The 10,689-nt window shown below is 48.5% G+C and overlaps 1 protein-coding gene and 1 non-coding gene across 2 annotated transcripts; one reads left to right on the top strand and one right to left on the bottom strand.

Moving 5' to 3' along the window:
* Nucleotides 1-434: 434 nt before the first annotated feature.
* LOC124647300 (lachrymatory-factor synthase-like) lies at nt 435-995 on the bottom strand. The gene has a single exon (XM_047187263.1). The coding sequence runs from the start codon at nt 993-995 to the stop codon at nt 435-437; it is 561 nt and encodes a 186-aa protein (XP_047043219.1).
* Nucleotides 996-6,274: 5,279 nt separating this feature from the next.
* Nucleotides 6,275-6,355, top strand: TRNAL-AAG. Its single transcript has one exon. It is a non-coding gene; the product is annotated as a tRNA-Leu (tRNA).
* Nucleotides 6,356-10,689: the final 4,334 nt, after the last annotated feature.

Genomic DNA, 10,689 nt, shown 5'->3' with positions numbered 1-10,689 from the left:
GATTTTTTTTACAACAGATTAGATGTATAGTTGGTGTTTTTATGCAAAATATAGGTAAATTGAGTAGTCTCTGCAATTAAGATAGCAATAGTGGGTGGTTTCTGTAATTTCCTCTTTAATGTAACTATGTAAGTACATTAGCTGCTCGAAAAATGACTGCGAAATTCTTCATGTATGAGTGACAGCCAGATAACCTTGACCACTCAAAATAGTTGTAAACATGATTTTGTAGATTATAAAAAGATGATACATAATGCGTAGGTTTTGACTTGTCATACTAATTCAGCACCAAGGTATAGCGTTCGTACTGTCATACAGGAGCATAAAAAAAAGCAGAACGAGCGATGCCCAATCTCCTACGAACTGAAACCCGATAGACTTATTTGAAGCAGCACATAATGATTAAACTGAACCCCGCGCTGCCGCCGCACTGCTCAAACCGCAATGGACGTGCCCAGCTTGAGATCGGCAGGTGCCTCGAGCGGCACGGCGCCTGGCGCGGCCGTCCTGAGGGACACGGCCTCCTCCACCCGGCGAGCCATGCCGTCGAGCCCGGCCTGCAGCCGCGCGGCGAGCGCCTCCTTGGCCGTCCCTCTGACGGGGTCGCACTCGAACTCCCACCGCAGCTCGCACCTGGCGCCGGGGGAGCTTGGCTCGACCTCGACGACGCTGAAGGTGGCGAAGAACCTGCCGAAGCCCATGTTGTTGTCGTTCATCTCGTAGCGGAAGCGGCGTCCGGCGGCGTCGTGCTCGTGGAGCGTCTCGTGCGCCCAGTCGGGGCCGAGCCCGTCGCCGCGGGGCTCGCCCTCGCAGTAGCGCACGCACCCGGGCGCGCGCGGCGCGCCGGAGACGCGCCGGCACTTGGCGACGCGCGGGTTCCACCGGTGGAACGCGAGGAAGTCGGACAGCAGCTCCCACGCCTCGTCCGGCGTCGCGCCCAGCACCGCCGACGACACCCTCCCCGACCACTCCCACTCGATTACCTCCGCCGCCATGTGCCTCGCCGTGTAAGTGTACGTGCGCCGTGATGTGGTGTGCGGCTGTGCTGCGACGTCGAGGCGATTTATAGAGCTTGTGTGGCTGGGGTGTGTGTGTGTTACCGTTGCGTTGGGAGGTTAATTTTGGTTGGCCCACGGCTTGTTTTGGGGACAGGCAGGTCGGGCCCAAAAATGAGCTCACTGGGAAAGGGCCCGTCGACTAGTGGCGCTCCGACAACACGACGAGACGAGGACGTTGGCCCGGGCGGCTGCCGGCTGGGCCTCGGCCCTCAGGCCTCAGTCAGCACGGAATATTGTCGCTTACTGTTTTTACGTGGCAAACCATGTCTCATTTCTCCAAGGACTACAACTGTACAAGTGAAACTTGCTAAATCTAAAAAAAATTCACCCTAAATTTTATCTAAATCTACAACAAGTATGAGGATTACTGAACTTGCTAAATTTATAACCATGCAGGCAAAATGCTACACGAGACAAACACTTGGTAATCCGTTTGATCTCGTATGCGCTCTGGGTGATCCAACGGCTCGTGCTGCGCGCTAGATAATATGGTTTCCTTCCTTTTGGAAAAATGGTTTATGTATGTAGGAGATATTGTTGTGGGTATGTCGGTGTCCATATGGTGTTGATCTATAACATCATATATGGAGATGCTTGTCAACCAAGAATTGTTACAGTCTTTCCATCATCATGCATAAGGTAAATATATGATACTCCAATGTTTAGGTGTTTCATCATACAATGTGGTACAAACGGATTTTTCTACACGAGGTAAATATCTGTATTTTTCTGACATGATGTGGTACAAAACTTTTTTTTTTACATGGATGTGGTACAAAACTTGAGTGTATGGCAATATGTAAAAGCTAAACCTGACCTAACAAATCCTAGAGTGGGCGACGTGATCTCGCAATTAGTGTAACTGTGTAAGTACGGGCGGTGGGTCTTTAAATACACATGCTATGGCAGCTGCCAAAATCAGGAGGAGACTAGTATGGGCCCAAGATGGTTACTTGACCATATTTCGTTTTTAGAGTAGCTCATTTTGCACTGTCACAGGTCACAATCTCACTAGCGCTCACATCGCTCTATTTGTGGTCGATCATCAATTCATATTTTGTAATTTTACCAATGTACTTTTATTGTGAGTTTATTAGGGATGTGATCGATGACCTCCAAAAGTTTGGTGACTTCTACTTAGCGGCCTCAAACAATTTATACAAACATAAACACAATAAATGTAAGCACATTTTTCGTAGTCTATTAATCTGAGAATTAACTAGCTTCGCTTCAAAATTCAGTGGGCTTGTTTGGATCTTCCATGAATGAATATGAAGCTACTAAAACTTGTTCACTATACGAAAAATAATGAACCATGTCCAGGAAAACCCTAAATGGAGGACGATCTCCATGCAACCCTTAATTTTTTTTAATAACATCATATTTCGTAGTTTCTAAAATTTTGATTTTTTTGTATGTAGACTAGTCATTAGTCAATGATATATACTAGTATAAGCATGTAAAATTGAAATGTGAGATAACACATGGTAATTATGATAGGAGGGGTAGTAATATAACTGAAAATAGTGAGAGGACGACCCCATTGCATTCTCTTTTCCGAGACTAAATCCTGGCGGATCTGATCTAATCACGTCCGATCTGACGGGCCTGCAGGCAGGCACGCCACGATGCCGCAGGCTTTAGGTAACGGGGATGGCCCCCATGCTATCACGTCATTAGCAAAGCTTGACTGCTCACAATAATGGCGGCGATCAGGGCAACTTAACCAGCTGTGTATTGGCTTGCTCGATGGAACATATGGCGCTGGCTCTGTCACCTTTAATTCTGAGTTGCTAGCTCGAGCCCATACTACAATACAGTGCCCCGCCGTACGACGTGTGGCCCCTCGGACCCCGGCCACGGCCATGAATGATTTGGCGGGAGGTCGGGCAGCTCCGGCGACAAGGCCACGATGGCTGGACCAGAGAGAAGGAGCTACCGGTACCAAGAACGAAGATTTTGCTAGCGAACAGTCGAGAGCAGTGCAGTTGTGATATGGACAGCGTGCTACGGTGCGAGCTGTGTATGATAATATTTCGATATCACCTTGAGAGATGGAATACACACACTATCTCCGTTTCAAGTTATTCGACGTTTTGTTAGAATATTTTAATCTACCTAAACGTCTTATACTTTAGATCAGAGATAGCCCACGATGGTTCATTGGTTCAATCACACCTTCTAGGCTTCTAGCTCCGTTGCAAGAACACACCCCCATATAGAAACAATTCGGAAACAATCACACATGTCAAAAGTCCACCAACACAAACATGCACCGTGAAAATCATAAATGGTGTGTTTGTTTGCTCTCATGGTACTTTTTTCGCTCGTAGGCGATGGTCACACTCAGCCTAAGCGTGTTTTCAGGATCTTAGCCAACTTCTGCATCCCATTTTGTTGCCTGAAAGGACTTTTTCAGGCTCATACTTACATTGGACACACAAATTGTTGCGATGGTGCTAGCGAACCATGCATCATGCACAACATTCACCGACATGCAACATTTTCGCATACCAAGTTCATCTGCACCACACCAGGTACCACAGAAGTTTGGACCTAGGAGTGTGCGGGAGGTGGCTCGGTGTTGGTATCATCGTCCTCTGGTACGGCTAGTAGCTCTTCCTTAGGAAGAGCTCCTCTCTCGCCGTGGCGAATCTAAAATGAGCACACTGTTTCCTGCAGATCAAGGCACCATGGGAAAGTGGATCCCTCCACCGCTCGGCCATCTTAGTCCCGGTATCCTCCTTTGCCCGCTCCACGGGTGCCTACTCCTCTTCCTCTCCTCTACATATAATACAAGTGACGATGCCTCATCCTCCTCTCCTCCCACGTGCATCTCGCCCCATCTTTTTTAGTTATTCTCATGCACATGCCTCGCTCCTGAGAAGCCATCTTGATGATACTCCCTCTCGTCTATGTGTTCTTTCGCCCCTAGACCTGACGGTGCCCTCGGATTTTTGATTATCATATGATAATCTTTATACCTGGCTACAGCTAGCCCTTCACTTCCTTAGTTAAAAGATATTCATGTTACTAGAAAAATATTGTAGCAATCAAAGAAATTTTGCACATATTGCAAAACAAATGTTTGCAAATAAATGAGCAAGGTTTAAAATACATGTGCGGTTGCAAAGAAAAAATATATAAAGGGAAGGAGAAGTACCCCTTTGTTTGGGCTTAAATTCTTGATTCTTGAATTCTAGCTGTTATAGAATTAGAATCTGAAACAAACAGCTCTCCACAATACCCAAATTGTCCAGAATCGATTCTAAAAAATACACACAAAGTATCACAATCTGAGAATTGATAAAAGAGGTGATTCCCGAGCTTTTTTTTGGGCCGAATCGTTTTCCGCCCGTCCGCCTCGTGCGTAGCCCCTGCCCCCGCATCAGGCCGCCGCCTCCTGGCCACCCCTCACGACTTCCGCTCGTCGCCCGCTCATTCATCCACCGCGTCGCGCCCGTTCATCCGGCCGCCGCCTCCTGCTTCTCCGGCCGCCAACCCACGCCTCGCGCTAGCTCATCCGACCGCTGACCCGCTCGTCGCGCTCGCTCATCTGGCCGCCGCCTCGCGTCCGTGTGAAGGTATACGCTCCATCTTGTTTTGCTCCAGCGCTGCTAGTACATTCGTTCAGCAGTAGTTCATTGGAATGAATGGCTCCTACCTCACCGAGGCAAACACGATTGCAATTTTTTATTTGATTGACAGCACCTTGCCTCGGTCTTCCGCCAAAACATGGGGTCTGGGCACATGCCGGTGCAATTGCCAGTTTGCCACTGTAGATGTTTCCTGCATACTGGTCGGGTATCTAATATTATGCATGGTGATGATGCTCTCATGAAAGTAACTAGGGAGAGAATAGCTGATGGATTATTGGCAGCTACATATGGAGTTTAGTTTTACGCACTACTTTCGGGTGATGTACGTTTAGGATGATGGTTGGTAATTGAAGGTGCATTTTAGATGACGGTTTCAATTTCTTAAATATTTGTATACATACTTGTCATTTCGATGAAATCCCGACATACATTTTACATTAATTACGGTCCGTAAAGCTGCCCAAACAGCAAAGTAAACAAACAGACAAATTCTAATTCTCAGATCCCACAACAGGGTAAACAAACAGACTGCTTCTAAATCAACAATCACAGCTGATTCTCAGGAATCAGAATTGATAGCAGAATCTCAGAATCCAAAGCCCAAACAAAGAGGGTAGGATCTGTTGTGGGATTCTAGGCAATGAAAAATTGCCAGAAAGAAAGGATTTTGGAGAAAATATGCAACCATTAAGAGGTCATTAACCAAGACAGAGCATTGAATTCGGAAAAGTGGGATGTTAAGAATTCGGGATGAAATGTGGCATATAGACGGTGGTGAGGAAGAAAGACCACGAGAGGAAAGGGCCTTTTTGTCGTGTTAGAATACATAAAAATTCTCTCAATATGGGCACATATAGGAGTGTTGGTAATTCCTAAAACGTGTATTTATTTGTTTTTTTCTTATGCAAACTATTTGTCTCACGTACGACTATAATAGTGCATTTTATTTATTGGATGTGTTTGAATGACTGGTGGCCTAGATGATTGTAGTTATTTATTATATTTATTTGCGTTTGTTTCGCGTATACTATAAAGTAAATAGTGGTGGGAGATTGAAGTCATCCGAAGTCCAAACTTTATAAGTAGGAAAGAAATATTGATATATCTAATAAGGTTCATGTATTTACCACAAGAAAAAACATAAGTAGACTAAAGATAGTAACAAAGAAATAAAATTTATAACTAGCAAATAAATCTAAAACAAAAGCATAAAGTAAATAAAGAAGAAAAAGAAAACGATAGCAAGAGGAAAAAGAATGGAATACGCTAAATGTAGAAGACAAAACATGGTTTTTGGGCCGAGCCAACAGCTTGGTGGTTCAGACGGAGTGTAGCCCACTAGCATGATCTGTAAATGTCGAGTAGCCCATTATTAAAGGCGGTCAGAAAAAATAGTGCTCGGCCTGTTATTTCGGGCCCATAAGATGTGTGCTTGAAAAACTGTATTGAAAATTGTGTAATGTCCTACATACATTAATTTTGGTATACTGGAACCTCGTCGCAAATCTGGCTATAAGCCACTGTGACTTGCATAAGTGACGTCCGGCAGAAGTGTGGATGGTAGAAAGATATGTAACCAATGGTTATATAATAAATTGTGAAATCAATGACACAACAGATCAGATGGCCGAGTTGGTCTAAGGCGCCAGATTAAGGTTCTGGTCCGAAAGGGCGTGGGTTCAAATCCCACTCTGGTCAAATTCATTTTTCATTTTCTATTCTTTTTTTCCTCCGTACAAATGGTTTTGGGACTGATTTCTTTCCCCGCTCCGGCGGTGTTCACAGCGTCATGGCTCAAAGATCGTTCTCTTCGTAAAACCATTTCGTTTAAGTGAGCTACTGATGAGCGGAACTGCGTTGATGCGGGCTGCGTAACTGGATTTATTGTTCAAAGTCAGGTTCAGTATTCCATCACATGGTGCGTCAGGCTACATGGCCCTTTACCTTTCACAGTTCCCATGCGCTCTCGAAGATTGGAAGCTCTTGGCCTATAACTACGTACGATGGATGCAGTTTGAACATGTGAAGCTGTGGACACCATAGCGCATATCGGAAAGCTAGGCTCAATGTCAGCCTGTCCAAGTATTGGTCTGCTGTAATTGTACCTGTGCATCTACGACAGCCAAAGAAAGATACAGTTGAAACAGATTGAATAGCGGGAGGCTCGATGGCTCTCCTCGTCTCAACATACATGTATATATATAGATGGATCAACTTGAGTTACAAGTTAACTTGAGAGATAAGGCTAAACCCTAACCGCCACAATCTGGCCTGATGGGCCTAGTACGTCGGTTGCCTAACACGCCCCGCAGTCTGAACTAGGAGGGTAGTCGACGTGAAGACTGGATCTGAATTCCTCGGAACAATGTCTGTAGATAGCCCCTTGGTGAATATGTCGGCGTACCGAGAGCCGGAGGGTACATGAAGAACACGGACAGCTCCAATGGCCACCTTCTCCCGCACAAAGTGTATGTCCAGGCTCGATGTGCTTTGTCTCGCGATGCTGAACCGGGTTGGCGGAAAGATATACTCGCGCCGACATTGTCGCAATAAACGATAGTAGCAGGTGTGCACCGGACGACGAAGCTCTCGGAGAAGATGGCGCAGCCAACAGTGTTTCAAGCAACGACAGAGGCGACGCCACGGTATTCTGCCTCAGCACTCGAGCGTGAAACCGTGGGTTGCCGGCGAGAGGACCAAGACACCAAGTTATCACCCGGATATACACGAACCCCGAAGTGGACCGTCTTGTATCCGGGCATCCAGCCCAATCGGCATCCGAGTAGGCAACCATTTGGTGGGAGGAAGTGGAGTGAAGGACAAGACCAAGATCGATGGTGCCCTTTAGGTATCGAAGAATGCGTTTAATTAGTTGGAAGTGAGAATCACGGGGATCATGCATATGGAGGCAAATTTGTTGGACAAGCATAGGAAATTTCGGGTCGGGTGAGAGTAATATATTGAAGAGCCCCGGCAAGGCTGCGATAGAGAAAAGGATCGGAAAAGGGTTGGCCGCAAGAGGCAGCGAGTTTAGGTTTAGTGTCTATGGGAGTAGAGGAGGGTTGGCAATCACGCATTCCGGCGCGAGATAAGATGTCTAGTATGTATTGACGTTGGGAGAGATGTAAGGTGGTGGGAGTTCGAGTGACGGAAATGCCTAGGAAGTGATGTAGGGGTCCGAGGTCTTTCATGGCAAAGGCAGAGGCAAGAGTGGCGATGATATGACGAAGGAGAGGGGTGGAAGAGGTCTGTGAGAATAATGTCGTCGACATATAGAAGTAGATAGGCCGTGCCGTGTGTGTGATGATAGGTAAAGAGAGAGGCATCGGATTTTGAGTCAACAAAACCGATTGTGCGCGCATGGGAGGCGAAACGCCTGGAACCAGTGCGCGCGGAGCCTGCTTTAGGCCATATAGTGATTTGTGAAGACGACAGACATGGGTTGGAAAATTTGGATTGAGAAACCCAGAGGGTTGTTGGCTATAGACTTCTTCGGTAAGATCGCCATGAAGAAAGGCATTTTTGACATCGAGTTGATGTACCGGCCATTGTTGGGAGATAGCTAGAGAAAGAACGACACGAATGGTGGCGGGTTTCACGACGGGGCTAAAGGTCTCGTCAAAATCAACGCCGGGCTGTTGGGTGAAACCTCGGACTACCCAGCCGAGCTTTATGGCGAGCAAGAGAGCCATCCGCATTATGCTTGTGGCGGAAGATCCATTTGCCGGAGACGATGTTGGCTCCCGGAGGAGGGGGTACTAAGGACCATGTGTTGTTGTGCATGAGGGCATCATATTCTTCCCGCATAGCTCCGGCGCCAGGCAGGATCTCGGAGGGCAATGAGATAGTTATGCGGAATGGGAGAGGAGTGAATGGCAGAGAGGTTTAGTTTGTCTATGGGTGGAGGAAGGCTGCCGGTGGAGCTGCGTGTACGATGATAGACTGGAGGGTTGGGAGGCGGAGCAGTGGGTCGAGGCTGGCTGGGACGTCGGGTGTAAACGAGGAGGGGCTTAGGATGGGTGTCCGCAGCACGGTATGTGTCGTCCCGGGCAGGAGAAGGAGCAGTCGAAGAAGGAGCAGCCGGAGACGAGTCGGCGGCGTCAACGAATGGCTTGGCGGAACGTTGGTGGCTGCGGTTATTGGTGGAGGCGTTGTATCAATGGTGGGCTGACGATATGCTAGGTGATGGTGAAGGAAGTCGGTATTATTTGGAGGGGTGGAATCGGTGGGTGTGGTTGAGTAGGGAAATGTGTGTTCGTCGAAGGTGACGTGTCTAGATATGATTATTTTGCGAGTAGTGAGATCGAGACAGCGATAGCCACGATGCCTGAGAGGGGTATCCAAGGAAGATACATTTCGTGGCTCTAGGAGAAAGTTTGTTTTTGGCGGTTGAGAAGGTGTTGACATAACAGAGGCAGCCGAAGACGCGGAGATCTTGGTATCGCGGTGTGCGGCCGTATAAAGAGAAATATGGTGTAGTTTGCGGTTGGGAGGAGGTGGGACGAATGTTGATGAGATAGGTGGCGGTATGGAGTGCCTCAGCCCGTAAGGATGGTGGCAGCGATGCTTGGAAGAGGAGGGTACGAATGACGTCGTTGGTGGTGCGAATGGCGCGCTCGGCCTTGCCATTTTGTTGGGATGTATACGGACATGAGAATCGATAGATGATGCCGTGGGTGGTGCAGAAGGTGTGTAGGTTGGAGTTATCAAATTCTTTTCCGTTGTCGCATTGGATGGATAGAATAGACAGTTGAAATTGGGTGGTGATGAGAGCATGAAAGGCGACAAAGGTAGCATACACTTCAGATTTTTTGCGTAAGGGAAAACTCCAGTAAATATTGTGTAAAATCATCGACTATAATGAGATAGTAGCAATATCCAGAAGTGCTAGGGATAGGTGAAGTCCATAAATCACAATGCAAACGTTCGAAAGGTCTAAAAGTTCTAGATGCCGAAGAGTAAAAGGGTTTCCGAACATTTTTCCCTAGTTGGCAAGCATGACACAGGGTGGTGCTTGGTTTATTATGGCAAGTATGTGGAGCAAGGCGCGACATGGTGGAGCTTCCGGGGTGGCCGAGGCGACGGTGCCAAAGATCGGGGTGTTGGTGTAGGACGAAGGCGGCATGATGGAGAGCTTGGCACATGGAGTAGAGCGGACCGGAGCTATTGCATCGAAGCATCACGGTCCCGGTGAGAAGATCCTTCACAGAGAAACCATAAGGGTCAAATTGAATGGAACAATGGTTATCGATAGTGAATTGCCGAACAGAAATCAGATTTTTAATAATGTTAGGAACAACAAGAATATTATTTAGATAGAGAGGTTTGGAGGGTGAATGGATGGTTGTGGAGCCGGTATGGGTGATGGGGATAGAGGAGCCATTGCCAACAGTGACAGTTTGGGAGGAGCAAGGTGTGAGGGAGGATAGGTTACCGGGGTCGGATGCCATGTGGGAGGATGCTCCAGAATCCATGTACCAGTCGCCTCCTGAGAGCTGCATGTTGTTCAGGGCGTTGACGAGGGCAGGGTCCAAGGCCGGTTGGTTGTAGCTCGGTGGCGGTGTCGGCTGAGGACCGTAGCTGGTGGAGGGCTGCCCGTATGCAGCATAGGCCTGCGGCGCAGGGAAGCTGGGGCGCGCACCGAGTAGTCCAGGGGCAGGAGCAGACCAGGGCCGAGGGGACCAGGGTGGCTGCTGCCATGGTGCCTGGGCTGCTGCTGAAGGTTGGCACGAGTGGGTGCGCCCGTCCACGGATTGTACCGCCGTGGGGAGTCGTTGCGACCTCGTCCGCGTCCGCCGCGGCCACCTCCGCGACCGCGGCCGCCACGGTAGTTGTTGTTGGCGTAGAGTTGGCCGGTGCCGCGGCCGACGCCTCCTGCGCCCCCGGGCGCCGATGGTGGTGGTGGTGGTGGAGGCCGAGGCCCGCCAGGCGGCGGCCGCACGCTCCGGCCACAAGCCCGCAGTGCCGTGGCTGCGGCGTTTTTGACGTCGGTCTTCTTCTCGCGTCTCTTCGAGGAGGAGGGCGGACCGGGT

Source organism: Lolium rigidum, chromosome 4 (assembly GCF_022539505.1).
Source record: "Lolium rigidum isolate FL_2022 chromosome 4, APGP_CSIRO_Lrig_0.1, whole genome shotgun sequence".
Lineage (NCBI taxonomy): Eukaryota > Viridiplantae > Streptophyta > Magnoliopsida > Poales > Poaceae > Lolium > Lolium rigidum.
This window is presented reverse-complemented; position numbering and strand designations above follow the sequence as displayed.